At 37.1% G+C, this 22,589-nt stretch overlaps 1 protein-coding gene across 2 annotated transcripts in view; it reads left to right on the plus strand.

Annotated features, from left to right (window-relative positions):
- Positions 1–22,589, plus strand: part of Skeletor (DM13 and DOMON_DOH domain-containing protein skeletor) — a 175,761-nt gene that overhangs the window by 147,862 nt on the left and 5,310 nt on the right. For both annotated transcript variants that reach the window (XM_074174543.1, XM_074174537.1), the window contains exons 6-8: positions 7,720–7,819; positions 15,561–15,745; positions 18,711–19,383. In XM_074174543.1, coding sequence (XP_074030644.1) covers positions 7,720–7,819; positions 15,561–15,745; positions 18,711–19,383 — 958 coding nt within the window. The remainder of the gene's footprint in view (positions 1–7,719; positions 7,820–15,560; positions 15,746–18,710; positions 19,384–22,589) is intronic.

A 22,589-nucleotide genomic window follows, 5' to 3' on the forward strand; every position in this document is an offset into this window, starting at 1 on the left:
AAACTGAACATACTGCTACGTTACCGATGGTGATATCTAATTGATACAGTTTCATCTTTTTTGAAATAGAGGTTATTTGAAGCATTGGATACTTCCAATCAGATACTTTTATTGATGTGTCATCGGAATACATCTTAATAGAAGTTGCAGAAGTTGAATTGTCTAAGTCATCGTAACAGAAATTGAAGTGTCAAGTCTATAAAACACAAACAACATCTGAAAGCTGACCGTCGATAGCAATATATTGTTTTCTAAAACATGTTGCGATATTATTTCAAATTATTCCGTTGCATAAAATTGAGTTCAATTGAAGATATTTCATTCACCCCAAACAACCTATAAAAATAGACACTTCTTCATAGATTTCCTTTTTGTGCGACAAAAACTCTTGGGCTCGGTACGGACTCGAAACGACGTAAATTAGACTGCAATTCCTAGAGAAAATCATGAAGATATCTGCCTGGTAATTGTTTATATGATTATCATTGATTGATTTTTGCATAGGTGCGGATTTACATTTCAAGGGCTGTAAAAATTTGAATGTTTGGTGCATTTTGGGTTATTTGAAAGCGAATTCAATCCTTGATTCAATCGAGTTTGGATTGAGATGATAAACTGATTTCGAAACGTCTCCTGTTTTGCTAGGGATTTCGACACAAGAAGGTGAGCGTTCGACATTTTCTTTTAGAATCATAAAATTTGAGGTGTATCTAGATGGAAGTTTCAGCATGTTTTACTTCCTGAAGTATTGCGACTACTTATAGTTTTGTATGGCTCAACTTTTTCACCTGGTGATTATATTAGAGGACTTGGATAGTTGAATCGGCGAGGATAAGTACCTCGTAGAGAATTTTCTTTTCTTTTGAAACAATCGTCACGGAAGCAATAAACATACAAATCTAAAGAGAGTTTTTGGGTGGAATGTTGAATGTTTCGAATTGGTAACTAAACCGACCGTACTCAAACAAAAAAAATATAACTACGTTTTATCTGGAAATTAACACACCCATGGGTAAACGTAATGAAGTGGCGCCTCAAACTGTTCCAGGTAAAGGGTTACACCATTTCAGGAGGATGCCATGTGAACTTCATAATGCAGCCACTACTTGGCAGAAATTTTTAGAGGTAGTTCTAGGAACCAAGTTAGAGACTTTAGTCTTCAGATATCTTGACGATATAATTATTGTTATGTTGAACTATCCCACTACAAAGAACGTTAAAGAAGTAGGGGAAGATTGGCACCATTCGTACACTTTTTAGACTTTGATTTTTTTAAATTCTGATATTGAAGATAAATTTCTTATTCGGTTATTATAGTAAATTACATACATTAAGCTTCCTGATTAAAATATATGGAGACATTATTTCAGGAAATAAATGAATGAAATGCATTTCAGTAAAAGCTGTCAAATGTCCGAATCTACCCCATTATAGGGGTACATTCGTACATAGGTAGGGGAACATTCGGACGGTAGGTAAGGGTTGAATAAAGTAGCAAAGTGATTATCAATACTTGTATTAATTGGCATCAGAAACAGTAGCGATGTAATAAACTGAATGATAAAACATTTTATTAACAAAACATAATATTTTCTTTAAAAAATAAATCAATGAGTATAAAAAACACAACATGGCATAGACTACACTAATTTTCAACCCGAATCAGTAAATAAGAGATCAATATTCTAGTTATTTGGTGCATCAGTCACAAACAGAAAATAAACCAGATCTTAATAACTAATTATTGCACATTATACTGTGTGAAATCAAAAGGAAATGTAAATAATTCAGAGGTCCTAGCCGTAGAAGCTCCTGGAGATTTCGGGTTAGGAAGAACCAATGCGACATCAGAAATGTCAACGCTATGTGTTTCCTCAATTATAGGAAACACAAAGGAGTAAGATTTTCCTGTTTTTTTTCTCAAATACGAGATCTCAAACTCTGTTTGAGAATAATGGCCTATAATTTTAGCTACGTAGTAGACAATCGATTTTTTTTTTTTTCAAATTTGATTAAAACAAAACTGTTGTCGTTAATCATTTCGGGCCTCACGGTAGCATCGACATATTCATATTCATCTTCATTGTCATCAGAATAATTTACTACTGATGTCGAACTTTCCTGAAAACTAACGTCAGAGTTTTCAGATTCCGAATCACTGCTTTCTTTTTTCTTTTTTGATTTTTTTGGCTTAGATTGCGCATCCATTTTCAAAGTGCGTTTCAACTCTCTCGCTTTCACTTTTTTTTCTAGTTCTATTTTTTTAAATAGTTTCGCATTCTGCAAATCTTCCAACCTATTTTTTTCCGGCGTATCCGTGTAAATTCTAGACTTTCCCGGTTGCCTTCCTTTTTTAATTTTTTTCTTTTTATCAGCTATAGGATAGGGCCGAATCATTGCTGGTGTAATAGAACTTGATTTTTCTTGCGGCTCTGAAGTCTGATAATTACCTTCAAGTACTCGAGGAGGAGTTTTTTGTGTAGCCTCAATTCCGGATGCAGAATCTAGATCAGGTGTTTCAACGTTTACGACTGGATGTGCTTGAGAAGAAGATGCAGCATCTGTGTGAACATTTCGGAGTAACTCTTCACTACAAGCTAAAAGTTCCAGATGTTCATTAGCATTATTATGGGGTTCTTGCATTGGTTGACTATTAGTTGTATTGTTTGTGTTGCTAGACGTATATACCTCAATTGGTGCAAAATCTTCATCACTGAAAGCCAATTGATTGAATGGCCATATGCCTGGTGAACTGAATGAACTTGTGATGTTCTTAGCAGTGAACGCTTCAAAGTATGCTATTTTAGCTAATTTTGGGATATTGTAAATACTGATCGTTTTTCCTGGATTTGTCACGTGCCAATCATTGAACGCTGTTTTCAATTTTGATTTAAATGGCCCAAACACACCAACATCTAGAGGTTGAAGCCTGTGAGATGTGTGTGGTGGGAACGACAAATAAATTATGCCATTATCTCGTGCGTAGTTAATTGCTGCCAAACTAATGTGACTTTCATGATTGTCACATAGTAATAAAATTGGATTTTCCTTAGAACTCAGTGTATGTTTTTTATGTGTTTCAAAACGTCTAGAAATATTTCAGAGTTGATCCAGCCAGTTTTATTCGTAGCCCCAATACTACCTTCAGGAGCTCCTTCCATGAAGTGGTCTTTATAATGTACTCGGGAAAATACAAAAAGTGGAGGTATTGTATTTCCGCTTGCTGAGATAATACCGCCAAATGTGACTAATTCACCTCTTTCTGATGATACTATTTGCCCAACTTGTTTTTGAGTCTTTGCAGCTAATACTTTTGGAGTGTCTAAAACTGTCGATATACCAGACTCATCGAAATTCAATATACGATCTGCAGTAAACTTATATCTTTCATACACGGTTTTCAAATTATCGTAAAACTCATAAACAACTGTTTTGTTGAAAGCAAAAGATCCAGCAGCACTCGTGTTTTCTGGTTTTCTTAAACTCAAACTACTATTTCTCTTCCGAAATCCATGGATCCAATCTATACCAGCCAATTTAGTTTCATCCCATTTTGGCGGATACGTACATTTCAGAGCTTTAGCATAATCATATGCCAGCTTTCTGACTTGTAATATTGTGAGTCCGTAATGCATTTTTGAACTTTTTTCTATATATTCGTTTAATTGGGACTCTTGTTCTTTAGAAAATACTTGATAACTGGTGACTGATACGTGCGGCTCGTGCCAGCATCATTATGTTTACCTTTTATTTTTTTTATCCGACTCTCCAAAGTTGAGGCTCTAATGTTATATTTATCCGCTGCTTTTCTATAAGACAATTTTCTTTCCAAAACATCTTTTATTGCCAAGGACATATTTTCTTCATTTATTAATGTAGGCCTAGTCTCTTTCTTCTTGTAATTTCGCACCATTATTGCGTATTTTCTGAAATAAAAAAAAACTGTTTATACATATACGTGTGGGTACATTCGTACAGTTAGGGGCACATTCGTATGCGTATGAATGTGCCCCTCAAGTAGGCATACGAATCTGCCCCGAAGGTCAAAAATGAAAGATTTTTTCCCACAGATAAATCATGTACAAAAGTACATAAAAAAGATACATTATTATTATCGTGATGGTAGTTACTTACCAATTAACAATAATCCAATAAAATTTGTTGATTCACATAACCAAGAAACACACTAGAACATCAACAAAATATTTACTTTAAGTGTGCAAAAACACATTACAACCTGTCGCATTGCTCGCAATGGCCGCACTGGCAGCTAACTTCGTTGACAATTGACGGCCGCTCGAGCCTACTCAAAGACGCAAAACGGTAATAGATATGTCTTTTCAAAGGGCAATTGTAGTGACTGTATGAAGCTTCCCCGTGTACGAATGGTGCCAATCTTCCCCTACGTGGTTCGTCGGTATGATTTCTTTATATCTGAGATTCATTCGTGACTTTGCTATACGTATGGCACCACTAACGCATTTGACCTAGAAGAATGTTCATTTGGGACGCCAGAGGCGAAAATGCTTTTCAAGATGTCAAACAGTGTTTGGTTTCGCCACCAATATTGACATGCCCTGATTTTGATAGGGAGTTTATACTTCAGTGTGACGCGTCTCAAATAGGGCTGCTAGCCGTACTTCAACACCTCAGGAACTTAAGTATTCAACAACTGAGTTAGAGTGTTTGACTGAACTATTCGGGGAAGAAAAGTACCGACCATATACAGAAGGACCGCAATTTAAAGTCGTCAGCAATCATTATTCATTAATTTGGTCAAATAAGCTTCAGAATCCATCAGGTGTACTCTCTTGTTGGGGTATGTATGTATATAGTAGGGAGGGTGAGTGTATACCCACAGCACTTAGGCCACATGTGACTATTGTACATCCTCCCGAGGAGTTGTCCGTCTAGTTCATCGTACATCCTGACCTTTCCAGGAAGTTGGATAGGTCACTAGGAAACATCTCCTTCATATCGGCAGGTGTAGGCCAAGACTCGCCGAAAACACACTCTCTTTGGCAACCTTGAGGTATTTCATGGCGACCTCCGCGAAGGTTTTTGAAGGTGCAGCGACATTACTGTCGTTGCGCGGCTTCTTCAACCTTCCTGGGGTTCCTCTAGTGGAAGTGTTCAAGTGAGGGCGCTTTCCTACAGGGGCAGTCGGTTCCTTGCCTTTATTCAAGGCGGAGATCTTGGCGCCTGCCGCAGGAAATGCCCTTGCTGTTGGAGGTGGAATGGAGTGGAGTCTTTCACTCTATTTCACCTTTTGGTCTTGGCACCGCAAATGTGCCGCCTTTGTATTACATCACGAGGTGATCTGCTATATCCAGCCTCATTCCGAATGGTAGATTGGGGTGGACATTTCTATTCATCCCCAACCACCTCCATAGATTGAGGTGAGCACTTCTGTCCAGCCTCGGGATTGGTTTTTATTGTGTCTGTTTTATTTGTTTCATATATGTGTTCCCACGAGTAGCAAGGAAAAAGTTGGTCACCTTTGGCAGAGCCCTGCATTACCAGATGAACGCTGATTACAATGAGATTTCGCCCGGTTCCCCAAAGGGATCGTTCGAAACCGCATATCACCCAGCGACCATTCAGGGGGCTGCTTAGTGGGGTTTACGTCCTCGAGGCTACGATTTCAATATAGTTCAGAAAAAGGGGAAGTCATATGTAGTACCAGATGCATTATCTAAGGCAGTTATGAGCATCGATCGTGACACTGCGGAGAAGGACAAATGGTATATACTTTTACTCGATAATGTCAAGTCCGACCCCTTCAATATCCGAAATTTAAAATATATAACTACGTTTTATCCAATGTAAAAGAAATTCTAGGAGAATATTATTATGATGGACGCAGTCTGACGCCCTGCTTCGATCACAGAATACCCCCTCAGGGCATTCGTTTGCCTTGATACATCTTACTGTAGTAAGAATGTATAGCTGTTGTAGTGGATGACTTATTGAGAAACTCATCTTGGTTCTCTCAAAAGATATTATGTAAATCAGAAAATGATAAAATTATATTAAAAAAAGCATATTCAAATTCTTAAGAATTACTTGAAGGTATATTCACTAGCCTCTAGTTTTCCAGAGAATACACACTATTCTTCTTGTGGATTGGAACTATATTACCCATTTTCATCATATTTGGAAATAAACTCGTGTTAAAAGACAAGTTTACCTAATAAAGTAGCGGTTGTTAAATATTGAACAGCAGTGTTCCAATCACAGATCCATGGGGCACACCTCTTTAAATCTGTTTAAAATCTGTTTTTCCGTTAACCAGCTATCGCACCCCTACGAACGACAACCCTCAGAAGTCGAAACTTGTGCGAGCTACGGATTGACGAGGGCTTACCCTTTAACGTGTGATTCCTAACACGAGTAGGACAATAGCAAGTGAAAAGCGATCGTTCAGACTAGGGCTTGAACCACCGACCAACACGGCAGTCAATTCGAGTGAGTGAACAAAGCACCCACGTCGAACCGCCTGGCTAGCTAGGTATGAAGTTGGAAGTTGGTCATCCATGCGAAGTCGGCATAATCCCGAATCCAAATAATCAGGTAGTCTGTAACATCAGAATTATGTAATTCATATCGGTCGGTAGCCGGGCGGTTCGACGTGGGTGCTTTGTTCACTCAGTCAATCGGCCGATGTGTGAGACGAAGGTTCAAGCCGCAGGCATAACGCTCGATTTTCACTCACTATCGTCCAACCCGTTTTAGGAATCACTCGTTAAAAGGTAGGACCTCGTTAGTCCTTAGCTCGCACAAGTTTCGACTTCTGAGGGTTGTCGTTCGTAGGGGTGCAATAGCTAGTTAACAAAAAATATATTTTAAACATAGAGGTCTTTCATACAGTACTCTGGCCAATTCTATTCTGAAGTCGAAATAGATAACATCGGCAGAACAACTTACGTCAAGTTCTTCAGACCAATGGTTAACAAGTTGTAGTGGATTCGAACTGGTAGATCGACCGTCAATAAGCCCATGTTGCTGATTTCAAGTCCTCCGATCTCTGAGACGAAAGTAGTCAGTTATTATTCCAACCATTTGCAGGAGAAGTACGTTTAACAGGTTTTTCCGGGATTTCCTGCAGCAGAAAAAGCAAATGCGCCACTAGAATCAATGAAGACGCCCCAGAGCGTCAATTAATTTTTGTTGTTTCATAATTTCATGATTTGTATTACTTTCTCGATGAATTTAGAGATTAAAAATGTTTGCTTTGGAACTTGAAAAAATATATTATTCATTGCAATATTCTTCTGACATTAGTTAAATTTAGCTTTGAATAGATAAGATTAGAAAACAAGAAAAAGTTTCATAATTTGACAACATATTTTCTACTTCTTGACTCACAAATAATATCGAAAACTCTAGTGAAGTACAAAGAAGACCGGAGAGCAAAATTTTGAATTGAATGTAAACATACATGAGTCTGATTAAAATGTTCTCAGAACCAAGCGCGAGGCCGAAAACAGAATATGTTCCAAATGAAACACTAGAACTGCAATATTCTACTTCTCCTGAAGATGCTAACTTGGTTGGTGAAACGCGGGTCGAGAGTATTGCACTTCTGGTGTTTGGGAACAGTCCTTGTTTTGGAATATTTACCAGAGTCAAAAACAAATGAACGAGTTACAATATTTTCCAGCACTTTTTCGAAAGCTGAATTCAAAACTGCCTTTTCACTAAAACCTTTTTTTGCAGTCGAAGCTGAATTGTGAAGTACTTTATGACGACTTGGCATTTGAAGTGCGATGGGCAGTAGCTGGTGAAAGCATAGTATTACAACTGGTGGCGAAACTGGGTAAGTTCATCAGAATTTTGTCAAAACATTCCAACATTACGAAAATAATATATTGTAAGTTCTGCTAAATTATAGAGCAAACTAATGAAATATTAAATTCTACACAGAAAATACATAGGATGTGTAGGGACAAAAATAGAGTGCAGTTGGTCAAGTCGTATCCCCTAAGAGATAATTGCTATCAAGTAACCAAAGTCGTACTACGAATAAATAATATGAGAAATCACGAGTTAAGAACACGAATAATTAGAGATCAATAAAATATTCAAAAATGCTAAGATCAAGTCAAACTCTGGTGTGAATTACCCATTTACTTTTGATCCACTGTCTGGAATCTTTAGTGTGGTAATCAATATTTCTGGAGTTCTGTCCCAACATCAAACCGTTATTTTCAACACTTCGACACGTGTTTCAATCACCAAGTGATCATCTTCAAGAGGAAGATTAAACAGTTTAATCTTTCTCTTGAAGATGATCACTTGTTTATTGAAACACGTGTCGTGGTGTTGAAAATAATGGTTTGGTATTGGGATAGAACTCCAGTAATATTCATAGAAATTTTATTTACAGTTCAAAATAATACATACCTCCAAATTCACTTCTCTCAACACCAATATTTTCGACGGTCATTTCACGAACCAAGTTGGCGTCTTCAGGAGATGAAGTAAATCTACTTCATCTACTGAAGACGATAACTTGAATGGTGAAACGCGTGTCGAGAAGAGCACGTTCATCAAATCTACGCACATACACATAATTCAAAATCCCTTTCACTCAACCAAATACTCTCTCTAGAAAATCTCTGTAATAACACTAGTTGACACTCTGGAGGACAATTAAATTGTGGATCGCTAGAGTCCTCTTCTATGATGACGTTTCTTTGACATTGATTGAAACTGTTACTTCGAAACCTATATAGAGAAAGTCTCACAGTAAACTGAATCAGTAAGTTATTCAGTATTCTGCACCTTATTATCAGCATAGGTGGTATAAATTACTCGTTGCTTCAATGGCACATATTTGGTATCCAGTTATCTTGTGGTTATCCATTACTTTTTCATATCCATCATGATCATCCGGAAATACCGAGATCATCATCTCGGTATTTCCGGATATATCAATTTCCGAAACGAAATTGAATTGTACTAAAAAAGATAGGAACGCTATACAACGTTATACAGTACATTTCAGTTTATACTATCTACCCTGGATAAGTCATTTGATTTCGAAACTCTAGTTACAACTGAAATTATTCAGTTTTGATCGTGTTCGTGTTTTCGGCGAACATCCTACAGGCAGAAACGTTAAACATAAATAGAATTCGTTACATGAATTCATAGAAACTGTCAATGTCCATAGCAGGAAACATTATCGTTCAGCAATAAGCACCAACAAAAGCAATAATGTTGCAGTTCCAAACCACGTTATCATGATGAAAAATACACAATCTTTGAATGAGTTGAGTTACGGCTCAATTGTGAAAAAGTTTGTACGCAAACTTTTTCACAATTCTTCATCGATACAAATTTCATTATTACAAAAAGGAAATGATTCGTGAATTGAACGAAGATGATTTCGATAGAAGAGTTGAATTTTGTGAAAGTTATGCGCCGACATTGTGAAAAAACAATTCATGGCTGTCGCATCACGATAATACATCTGCTCACTCGTCATTGTAATTTTTGGCTAAAAACAACACCGTAATGATGCCTCAGCCACCGTATTCACCAAATTTTGCGCGCTACAACCCATGAAAGTGCGGCGTGTTGCGACGATTGGTAAGATAAAAATCGAATCGCTGAGAGAGCTCAAGGTCATATCAAAAAGTGCATATCAGAACTGCCTCAAGGATTGAAAAATATTTAAGTATTTTTGAGAAAAATGAAAATTTACCAAATTTTTTGAACAGACCTCATATACTAAAATTTGAAATTATCACACAGAATATGAATTGGTGATCTGAAGTTCAAATTCAAATGATTCATTTCAATAAAGACATAACTTTGAACTGTCAGTATTGAATATTTGTAGTCAGAAACACAATGGGACTTGTTCTCTCAGAATAAATATGACAAATCCAATCTATAACAGTATATCGAAAACTATTCCCCCGATTCGCTCATGAGAGATAATCTTTCACCCAATAATTACCCTTCAGATACAATAAAATTAATGAAACCATAATGAACAACCTGCACCATTCACTGGCCCTGGCAAATTGTTAATTTTGGTGTCAGTCACCTGAAGTTCTACATTTCACTAAAGTTCAAGGGAAAAACCACTCCTCGATTTTTTCTCATCGATCTCTCGCTTGATGTGAATCAAGATGATAATTTGAATAAAATATGTTTTCGCTCCTTGACACATATTTTGCAACAGAGTTGGACAACTGTTTCATTTTTGTGATTAGTTTATAGGTAGGCTTGTGTATTTAATTTCAAAGGTCGGCACACACCTTTGTGGATGCATTAGGAAGATAAACGTTCGAAAGTACTGAGTGTTCACCATATGTTCTGAAATCATTCATTTCCACACTGTGTTTTATGCTCATTTCAATAATATTTAATTAAGCGATATCCGTCATATTTTAAGTCGACCTGGGTTGCCCGTATTGATAGCAGAGGTGTAATTCGGGGATCCCAACAGGTGGCAGTTGCCTCCCCAGAATACTGTCACCCGGGATACTGTCACCACACTTTTTTGAGTGAAATTTTCAACAATTCAAAAACATTTGGTGAAAAGTTTAGTCCAGCACGATATACAGGGTGTAACTAAATAAGTGTAAAACATTTAAGGAGGCGATTCCTCATTGAAAAAGATAGGATCTTTCATATGAAGAAATTTCATTGGAGTATCCCTTGTTAAGATACAGCCCCTTAAAGGGGGTACATAAAATTTGTATAACAATTTTTTTTCACAAGCACTAAAAACGTTACAATATTGAAATTTACCTGAAGTTTTGTACTACCAAAAAGACAGCTAGAAATTTATTTGGTTTACCCGTAAAATAATTTTTTGTTGCGAACTGGTTTATTTTGGGCAAAAAACCCAAGACACATTTTTTGTTTAGAATGAAACAGGCTATCGGAAATAGATTTTTAAATGGTAAACAAATAATAAGACAAAAAGTTACATTGGAAATAAATTTTAGTTATTGCGTTTTTCACCCCTTACAACCATGGGGTAAACCAAATAAATTACTGACTAAGTGTCTTTTTGGTAGCACAAAACGTTAGGTTAATTTCAATATTGTATCTTTTTCAGTGCTTGTGAAAAAAATTGTTATACAAATTTTATGTACCCCCTTTAAGGGGCTGTATCTTAACAGGGGATGCTCCAATGAAGTTTCTTTATATGAAAGATCCTATCTTTTTTTCGATGAGGAATCACCTTCCTAAATGTTTTACACTTATTCAGTTTCACCCTGTATATGATACTTCTTTGAAATTGAAAGCATTTCTTGAAGATAATTATGTTCCAAAGGCGGATTTAAATCTACATTTAGGAGGGGGATGTCTGAATTTCAGGGGGTAATTTTTAGGGGAGATTATTTATGAAAGTATGTCCGTTTATATACAATATCCATTTGAAATGTATTGAATGTTGCTATCAGGGTGTAATTAACCCCATTACCACCTCTCATAAATCCCCCTTGCTCTGTTCAGTCCATAATAATATGGAGTCTTTCATTAAGCGCTTCCCATCCTTAAATTTGAATAAAACAAAATTTGTTTGAGATATCATCGTAATTTTTTATTCGTTTGGAAGACCTATTAATGCCATTATGTGTGACTGAATTTGACCGATGGCATGAGTTATGTCGGCTTTGAGGACCGCTGTGGTCCACACCAAACAGTGACTTTTTCGGGATGCATTGGACGTTCTTGGATCTTATGTGGATTGTTATCGTCCCAAATTTGACAATTTTATTTGTTTACGTACCCGATCATCTAGAAACGGGACTCATCGCTAAAGATGATTTTTTGATGAAAATTAGGACTAGTTTCCAACTGCTCCAGAGCCCATTCAGCGAGCACACGTCGTTATCTATGGTTGTTTACCTTCAGTTCCTGAGTCAGTTGATTTTGTACGGGTTCAGGCCCAAGTCACGGCGCAAAATTTGCCAAGTTGTGGTCTACGGAAAGCCAAGTTCTTGTGAGCGACGCAAAAACGCCCTCAGATTCTCCTTCACACTCTCACAGACAGCGGCGATGTGTTTGTCAGATCTTGCGTTTCGTCGACGTACGTGTGTTGGTCGATCGTTTACTGAACCAGTGGACAATTTCATTTTTTGCACGTGTTGTTGAATGTTATATCCGTCTATGGTGATTTGGCGAAACAGACTAAATAAATGGCAACTAAATTGACAGATGTAGCTTCAACAAGATGGCCATCATCGATCAGCAAAGTTAGGAAGTATCTATTGCAATACCCTATTAATCAACTATATATTCCTCTAGGAACTATTCTCAGAAGTCTTTGTAAGACTTGCAGGAAAGAAAATCCAACTGCAATTTACATTCACTGCATTGCACATATATCCAACTTGTCAATTGTGGGCTGTTACTTCAATTAGAAAGACGTTTTTGTACTTCAAACTCTATACAATTATGTTGAACGACATCCCATTTACAAAAAAAATTGTAAACTGCGTGGTGTGGGATAAATTAGAAAACACACTCACAACTCTACAAAATATTGCATAGGCAGATCTAAATATAGAAGAGATCAACTTTGTGTTCGATTTGTTGATACTCAGAACAGTTCTAACACAATGCGTCTCACTGTTGAAGACCTCCAGCCTAGCTGTATCACCTTCGTATAAATCAGCACACTTACATTATTTTTAACTGCAGCGAAATTGCTGACAAGTTCAAGTTCAAATAAGTTGACCTGATGTGACGAAAATGTCAATATTATCAGGAGAATGTCACAACGTTACTGTCAAATGGTAATCATGGCCTGCTTATAAAATTCCAAATGGGAATACTGTTCTGAAAGGACATTTTCACAAATAAATGCTCATAAGTTCGAAACTTGCATAGGTCTACGCATGATGTACATAGAAAGGAAGCATATTTCAATAGCTTTCTGAATTTGTAATAATACATAGGGTGTTCTATAAGAAATAATCCACTAACAAGAAAAGTAAAAACTGTTTTTTTACCACCCTGTATTGAAGTCACGGAGATGAGGCGGAGGTGTGGAAAGCCTCCAAGTATTACCTAACTCCAAACCAAATTTAGCTACCATACTATTCGTTAACTCAAAGATAACATTTTAATTCATATTTCGAAAACGGTATTGAATAGGTATAGGGACTACTACTTTCTAATGGAAGTGGCCACACCGCCTTGTCGAAAATATTTTAGTTGGGTAGAGATAGTGCGAATGTGCTCTCCATTGGATTTTCAAAGTGATCTGGTTTCTGTTTCAAAGTGCTATACACCGTGAATCAGCCTGTATACTTGTAATTCTAGGACCTAATTTTCTCGGCTTCTTTCGGCGCGGCGTGAGGAATGATCATTGATTAATCATGTCGAAGTATCTAAAATGTATCGAGATTTCAGGAGAAAGATTTCACCGTTTTTCCATGTGACCAACCATGTCGCGTCATTTCTGATTGATTTTTTTATTTTTGAACATTTCTCTCTCTCAAAGGTCTCAAGCAATTGAAAAGATGTAACTCAAAACTTAATACATACCTTTTTGAAACTATCAATTAGCATTGAAACTATCAATAAATACTAATTTGTGCATTCTTTTTATCAATGCTTGGAATCAGCGCAAAATGTAAAAATTCATCTTTGTTGAAATTTTCATTAAGCATTTTTTGATGATTTTTATAATGAATTTTCTGATTACAAACTTCTAGCAGTGAACTCCTTTAGATAATGATAAAATATGCTCAAAACTATTAATAAAAAAGGACTCTCAAATATGTTATATTCAAACAAATTGAAGAAACCTGAATGTAACTATTCTTTCACCATGTCAACATTTTAACTCTCTGTTTTTAGCCGTTATCTCACGCTTTCCACCATCAGAGAAGGCCATTAAAAGGTTGTTATCATTAAAAATCGTCTATTCTGGAATTCGAGTAATTCTGCTGAGGTTTTTATTTTCATGTTTGCACTCTAAACGAAGCATTTCAGCGCCCCTTTTCTTATTCGTTTATTTTCAACGTGAAATTGTACGACTGTTTGCTCACCTATCACCGTGATCGATGCTTTTTTCTGTTCAGATTCTCGCAAAGAAAAGAATATTTGGTTTTGCGGGAACTGGTCTTTTCATCGGAATTCATTGAGAGGGAAGAAAATTAAATGAGCAAGACTACATTTTTTATTTATTTATTGATTGGGTTTCTTAGCTAAGTTTTGGTGATTCTAATCTTGACCGACTATCGTTTTTCTATACAGCACGTTGCAAATCAGTCATGTTAAAATTTTTCAAACTCGAGATTTTTACTTTTCAATTCCCTCGAGATACATAAACTGATGAAGAATAGGTGAAACCAGAGCCCAAGAATAAAGCATTCGTAATCCTACACCAGACAAGGCTGTTGTTGTTTAGCTTAACACCACTGATGAGAACAATGGCAGTTCAAAACGCTGTCTGGTGTTGGATTTCAAGTTTTTTTTGTTGGCTCCATTTCCACCCATTGAAAAATATGATGAAATAAGAATGGGTGAGAAACAAATATGAGATGATATTGTTTTAGTCCTATAAATGAATTTATTTTTCCTAATTTGAAGCTCATACGAAGTTCATGAGATATTTTGAATGTTACCTGAAAAATTCTTCAAAATAATAGGATACCAGCCAAACACCGAGTACATACCTACTTTGATTTATCTCTCTAGCATTTTCGAAAATAAGAACGTGTCTCAACTTTCATTATTGATTTGTGGAATAGATAACTTCTATAATTATGATGATGAAATTATCGAAACTATCGAAATTATCGAAAGAAACTTAAATTCAACGATATTATATGAACATTACCATTACCATTACCAATCCATATTTGAAAGTTGAGGCTGCTCTATGTCTGACAGTACCCTGTATAACATTTTATGATCATAGTCTGATAGTACAATGAAAGTTCCTATGCCAAAGTGTGAACAGATTTCCAACATGCCTGCAAATTAAAAAGATACAAAAGTTAGAACTAAAGTCTCTGGCGTGGATTAGGTCTACGACTCCCAAGCATCAGAACTGCAATACAACAGACGTTATGAATGGATGAATTCCTCCATATTTTTTTTTTATTTTCGACTGGATCAAGTTGAATTTTTTTGGAAGGCATTTCGATTTTTCTCAACATAATCTTTATGAATTGTTCTTTCAAGAATGAACATTCCCGATCAATCAAAGCAAAGTTGAATTCTAAAAACATGTTCCATAGTGCACTCTAAACGTTTATATTAACAAACAATTTTTACATCATACAAAAAAATATAGGAATCTTCCAAAGAAATGTAGGAAGCAATGGATTTCGAAAATGTTACTCTTTACAAAGATGTGTAGCAAGGCAAAGCAAAGAACTAAATTTCAGACACAAACCTAGACGAAAAAGCCCTTTCAAAACGAGTACTTTTATATGAACACTAAATTATACAAAAAAACACTTTAACACTTTAGAAAAATGAAAAGATGATCATAAAGATACTTTGAACTGATTTCAAAACACGAATTCTATTACATTCAAATTGGTAGCAAAAAAATATATTTTTTTCAGATGATAGAGAATACATGTCCTTCGGTCCTTCTGGTGATGATTCAAGCAGCGTAATGATTGGAGGAGACGTAGTTGTAGCATGGGTGGACAAGAAGACTCTCAAGGGCTACGCTGACGATTACTACTTGGAAGACAAATCTCAGTGCTCTGGTCCCACAGGATCGTGTCCAGATAACAGATTGAAGGTTAGTAATAATCATCAGGTATATGTGTGGCAGATACCCAACGGAAGTTGTTGTTTTTCCGTTGGGTATCTGCCACACTTACTTACAAAATCGTAGGTCTACATGAGAGGCAAGGGGTAAGGTGTTTCCACTTGAACCTGGAGCATGTCATATGCACCTCTCCGGAAAATCAATCATTATTCCGACTTTCACCCCGGTGTATGTGTTTGTGGAGTTGTTTCCTGGCTCTGTCTACAGGTGGCGCAGAAAGAGTTCATGACTAGCTGAAATTATATTTGTTTTGTCGTGATACTCGGACGGTTCACGCCGTTCTGAAGAGACCATGCCCGGTACTGATGATGGAGCAAGTACCCTGAAAGCTGTCTATCGGTTGGTGGTATCGACCAAATGAAATTAATTTCTGCTTCTCATAATGGGAAACGACTTGCGACGAATCTTTCAAATCGAAGACGTTGCACAGGTGCCTGATGGTTTCACTTTAACTCTCTGCGCGGCATTAGCTGAGTTACTTGTCGTTTTTCCGTTGGGTATCTGCCACACGTACCTACAAAGTCGTAGGTCTACGACAACCACATCGAACTATGTTCAAGCTATTGGATCAAAATCTCAACGAGTTTAGTTCATTTGAAAAGCCAAAGAAAAAATACAGAGACAGAATGGACCAGGAAACTAAAGAAAATTTGCTAAATGAGATATGTATGAGGTAAGTTAGACATTGTGTCCTTTTCAATGAAAATTAATAGTTTGCAGATAAACATGAACCCGGGGAAATCTACACGTCAAATTTCATCAGAAATGCATATTTGTCATACAAGTTTTAAAAATCTATTTAAAATCTGTTTTTCCGTTAACCAGCTGTCGCACCCCTACGAATGACAACCCTCAGAAGTCGAAACTTGTGCGAGCTAAGAATTAACGAGGTCTTACCTTTTACCGTGTGATTCCTAAAATGAGTTGTACGATAGCAAATGAAAATCGATCGCTCAGACTAGGGCTTGAACCACCGACCAACACGGCAGTCAATTCGAGTGAGTGAACAAAGCACCTGCGTCGAACCGCTTGGCTAACGACCGACCGACATCTCAAAAAAGCATTTTAAAATATCACAAAATACACATATCTCAAAAATTGCATCAAGGTGACCCCGAAAGACGTTTAGAATTTTGTAATTGGCTAATAAGAAGACCTGACTTTCCTGTTTTACTGGAAAATGTGATTTGGACAGATGAAAGTATTTTTACGAATTGTGGGATCTTCAACCGAAATAACGAACACATCTGGAGCATAAACAACCCCAGGCAGTTCCGAGAAATTTGCGATTTAAGTGCCATTTAATATTAACGTGTGGGAAGGAACTTACAAAGATAGAATTTTAGGTCCTTATTCATTTGACGGAATTCTGAATGGAGAAACCTATCACCAGTTTTCAATGTCGATTTTCGAAGACTATTTGGATGATCTACTTTTGTCTATAACAACATCTGGTTTCAACATGATGGTGATCCACCGCAAACTACCAGAAGAGTATCTAATCACCTGACTGAAAGGATTGGTGATAAATGGATAGGGAATAATGGGCCGGTGAGGTGGCCAGCAAGGTCTACAGACTTAAATGTTATGGATACATTCTTATGCGGTACACTGAAAAATAGAGTTTATGGTCAGACGAAATATCAAAATATTGAGAACCTTCAACGCAGCATTGTTAAAGAGTTCGGAAGATTGAGGAGGAGGGAAATCAATAGTAAATAATATTCGAAGAAGGGCACAGTTGTATTATCATGAACAAGGCCAGCATTTTGAGCATTTGCTGTGATTTACTTTTGTCTTTACATTTTAGTTCATTATTGTTATTTGTTCAAAGTTTTATTTTCATTGAAAATGACATAATATCTAATTTAACTCATACACACCTCATTTATAAAATTTTGATTATTGATTTTGTCTCCGTATTTTTTCATTTCAACGAACCAAACTCGGTGAGATTTTGATCCAATTATAGTTTGAACATAGCTCGATGTGGTTGTCGTCTTTCGGGATACAAGTTAAAATACATTTTCGATGTCCTACACTGTTTCTATCGTATTTGTAATAAATTTGAATCAAATCTCTTTTTTCTTCATTCGTGAAAGCTATTTTTCACCAATAATTCAATGACTTGTACAATAACAAAATGTCATTCAGTGTAACAAATTAAAAGTCAAATTCAGAAACATCAAACTCGAAACCTATTCTGATAATAATTAATTTTTTCAACATCTACAATTTTTCGAAAAAGAATCATAACTTATGATACATCATTGAAATGGTAAAAATCTGGTTCTATTCAAAACAGAAAAAATCCAATATAGCGCCCATGAGAAAAAATAAAGTTGATGGTGGTGGCCGGAAGACGAAACGTCGGATAGAAAATCTGAAAACTCCATTATGTAGCAGGGAAAAGAGGTCAATGTGGAAGTGCAATTTATTGTCGAATCCTTCGCAAAATAAATTCAGAAAAAATAAAAACCATTTTCCGAAATTTCTGATTTTTCCGGATATCCTCGGATATACTTCGAATTTCAGAACTTTCTCAACGGCATATTGTTAGTCAGGTAAATGCGCAACTTTGCATCTTCGTATCTCTTATAGTTTCCGAGATCCCAATGTGAGGATAGAATTTGAAACACCCTGTATATATATATATATATATATATATATATATATATATATATATATATATATATATACAACTCAGTAGTAAAACTAAGTTTCAGTCATTCCCTGATGATGCTAACTTGCTTAGCGAAACGCTCATCGAAAGACCGTGTTTTTATTCTGGTGTAGGAAAAATGTTTTCATTAGACCCAAAAACATTAATCAAAGAAAACTGTATCATTTATATCAGATGTTAATGGAACTTATTATGCCAGTAAAAACAATTGTGTCCGTAGTTTAACACTTTATTTTGTTTCTACAACCTCAGGATAATTCCAACAACATCCGTCTTCTCAACGCTGCCATGGTGAACGGTTACTCAATAGTTACCTACCAACGACCCCTAAGAGCTTCCGATGAATTCGATCGGCAAATCTTCACGAATCACACTCAAGCTATCATCTGGGCCATAGGTCCACTCAACCAGAGAAAGGAGGTATCATTCCACAGCAGCTACCTCAAGAAAAACCGCTTCATTGACTTCGGCCGTCCAGCCAAATGGAACTGCCCCATGCCCGAAAACGAACAACCATCTATGTTACCTCTTCGTAGCCCAATCAAATCTAAAGTTGCAGGGAAGGTGGAAGAGGAGGAGGAGGAGTACGAAGCACCAGTGAAACCGACTACGAATTCCCCCAGGAGGTCCAACGGCAATGGAGGAAGAAGAAGAGGTAGCGTGAGAGGAAATGCTAGGGTTCCGGAAGAAAGTGCCGGTGATTCCGAGAATAGTGCTTCTAGAAACAGAGAACAGACACAACAGAGGAGAAGGATTCCTCAAAGAGAAGCCTCAACGGCAGTAAGATCTGTGCCCCCTCCAACTCCAGTGAAAAAGCGTGAAGCTTGGGATATTCCTCCTATACAGTGCTATGAACCAGAAGATGGGGTTTTCTACGCACAAATGGGACCAACTGGTGGAAAGAGAGGATATCCTGCGATTACAGGTGAGATAGCGGTTATGTAATCTATCAAATTGTATTCAAATTCACTTCACTTTCAAACATTTGTTTTTGACGAATCACTAATTACAATCTCATAGCGAAAAAAATTCATATTAATTCATAGATAAAAATTCAGTAGGGACTAGATTGAAAGGGGTATATTTTTAGGAGAGATCAATTTTTGGGAGAGAAAGGTGTTGGCGTCCTACTTTTCCATCTTCATGTGAAAAATGTGTGAATCTTTCAAATAAACGAAGGAAGCAATCAATTCCAAAATATTAACTATATACAAAGATGTTTAGATCATCAAAGAAGTAACTTTTGTTTTGACGTACGATTGTTTTATCGTCCGTATTTGAGTTACACACAAGGCTTGCACTAAGTCTTGTGTCAAATAAAAGGAGTGCGAAGATAGCACAGACAAGTGTTTATTTCAACTGTTCTCTACAAAGGTTCAACTTATACCAACTTAATTTTAAATTTACAATATCGAACTGAGATTTGAGCAACTTACTATGGTAGGAGAATAATTCAGGGGGTGGAGGCACCTCATTGGGTAGACATTTGAAAAGGCCCACCCCACAGATGAAAAGATTCACAGATGCCAACCTTTTCAGTTGCTACAGCCAGATGGAAATATTCATGAAAGAAATATTACAGAACCAGACTTAATCCTTTGTGTAATATTAAAAAAACCCAAGAGAGCAAATACAATAGGGTCCTTTCATAATTCTATTAATTTCAAATATTTCTCTAGATTTGTGATGGATTACGGAGCAATAGATAAGCTGGCCATTTATAAGCCTTTGAGGATTTTGAGGGATACAATCTTAGGTATAAAAATTTAATTGAAATTCGAATGCATAGAATTTCGAAGTAATAATCTTACGGCTTGGTATTTTATAACTCAATCCCGTTAAAAGGCGCAATATGATAAAAATAATAAAATGTGAATTTAATAAAAATCGTACTATCAATATAATAATTGAGATGAGACTCAACAACTTTCAGACACGAACATGAAGAAAAGCCATTTCGAAACAGCTACTCTCATATAATCATTCAATTATACGAAGTTATATGTTTCGAAAATATTTTCATTAACATCCACCTTTTGCTGGCATATATCGCTGTTGCCCTAATTACTTAGTTTTTTTGACACAAATTTCGACTTTGATAAGGTTTTTGACATTGTTTCGATTTCTTTCCATTATTGTTGCTTCTATTTCTCGATTTTCGTTTTCTTTCACTTTCACCATCAAATATGTAAACTCTTACTTTTTTACTGTCTCTGTTATTCCTTATGATACAGCAAATGCAATGGTGTTTATTTTTAAAAATTGTTTCGTTCATCTTTGATCATACATAGATGTTAATACAAGAAACAAGAAATCTCAAACAAATATTTTAATCTATTCATCAATAATTAAAGAGCTTAGTTTAAAAATATTCCACAGGTGTGTAGATATAAGTATCTTGCAGAGGAGGGCGCAATATTGCTGAAAAATTAGGTATACCAACTCGTTCACATCGGAAAGGTACGAAAGGGCATGTGCGTAGCAAATGTCCAGCATTCAAAGAACCAACACCATATCAGGAAAACTAGAGGGGTTCGATGAGAAGAGGCAATCGTCGGCCAGTTCCCAGCAAGCCCCCAATAATTGCCATTCTCCAACGACAAGACAAAGGTGTTTTCGTAGACGGCCTCATCAACAACGAGCCTTGTACCATGCTGCTAGATACAGGTGCGACGAGAACCATTCTTTGCCAAAACACCGGCAAGAATTGAACCGTCAAGTTGGAAGCTACGCACCGCAACGCAACAGGAGAGCCTGCCACTGTACTTGGAGAACTACCTATTGAATTTATGTTGGGCAGCACTAAATTGAACCATCGGGCATTGGTGGCGAACATCAAGGACGATGTGATCATTAGAACGGACATAATGAATTCCAGAGGGTTCGAGCTGAATTTTCAAGACGGCGCCCTACATGTCGGCGGAGATGAGCTGGTGCTTCATGGAAGAAGCGAAGAGATGATCATGGTCCTATTGGCTGAAGACGTGTACATACCTGAGAGGCCTGAAACCATCCTGGAGGCTCGCCTGGACGGAAGTGCGAACAGCGAAAAAGTGGTAATGTTCGAGCCCAAGATACATGATGAGAAAATTGGACGAGGATTCGCACTGGGGAAGACCCTGTTACGTGTTGATAAAGTTGTGCTGATCAGGAATATGAATGTCAACTACTTTCCTGTGACCTTGAAGAAATGAACAAATGCTGGGACACTGTTCGTCCATTTGCCCGACCAATCCGGCAATCATCTAGAAGACTCCCCCTTGCCAAGAAAGAAGAGGCAGACAAGATAGTCAGCGATATGGGGAAAGAAGGAGTCATGGATCTTTCTGACAGCCCCTGGTTTTTCTCAGTCGTATTAGTGAAGAACAAGGACGGCTCGACAAGGTTCTGCGTGGATTATCGCCAACTAAATAACGTGACAAAGAAAGACAGCTACCCTCTTCCAAGAATTGACGACACCCTAGACACGCTAGCCGGCTCCACAATTTTCTCGACTTTAGATTTGAAGAGTGGATATAGGCAAGATGAATTGTTCACGGTTATGCCATTCGGGCTTTGTAATGCTCCAGCGACCTTCGAGAGATTGATAGAGACGGTTCTCAAGGGGTCTCAGATGTATTTAGTGTATCTCGACAATATAATCGTAGTCGGAAAATCGTTCGACGATCACTTGAAAAATCCGGAGGAGAGATTTATGTGTCTAAGAAGTTCTGGATTGAAACTTAGTCCCAAGAAATGACATCTGTTCCAGAAAGAAGTCCGTTACCTTGGCCACGTTGTCTCTGGGGTAAAAGTAGCAGTAGACGAACAAAAGATCAAAGCACAAATCAAGGAAGCTTCGGAGCTTCCTTGATTTGTGCACCTACTATCGCAGATATGTGCTGGGGTTCGCCAACATCGCCAAACCATTGACCTGACTTACAGAAGGAAATATCCAGTTCCAGTGGTCCGAGTAATGCCAAGACTCATTCAAGAAGTTGAAAAGAGATTTAATCAACGCTTCTGTTCGAAGACCATCGTGGCAGGAGGTAGCAGGTTATTCGCCAGCGTCATTGGGTCCTACTGGATCCAATGGACCCAATGGAACAGATGGCGGGAAGTGCTCAAAGAAATCCATGATGGAGTCACTGG

The sequence above is a fragment of the Leptinotarsa decemlineata genome, unplaced genomic scaffold (assembly GCF_025532065.1).
Source record: "Leptinotarsa decemlineata unplaced genomic scaffold, Ldec_3_MD MMD2_P_RNA_scaffold_12, whole genome shotgun sequence".
NCBI lineage: Eukaryota > Metazoa > Arthropoda > Insecta > Coleoptera > Chrysomelidae > Leptinotarsa > Leptinotarsa decemlineata.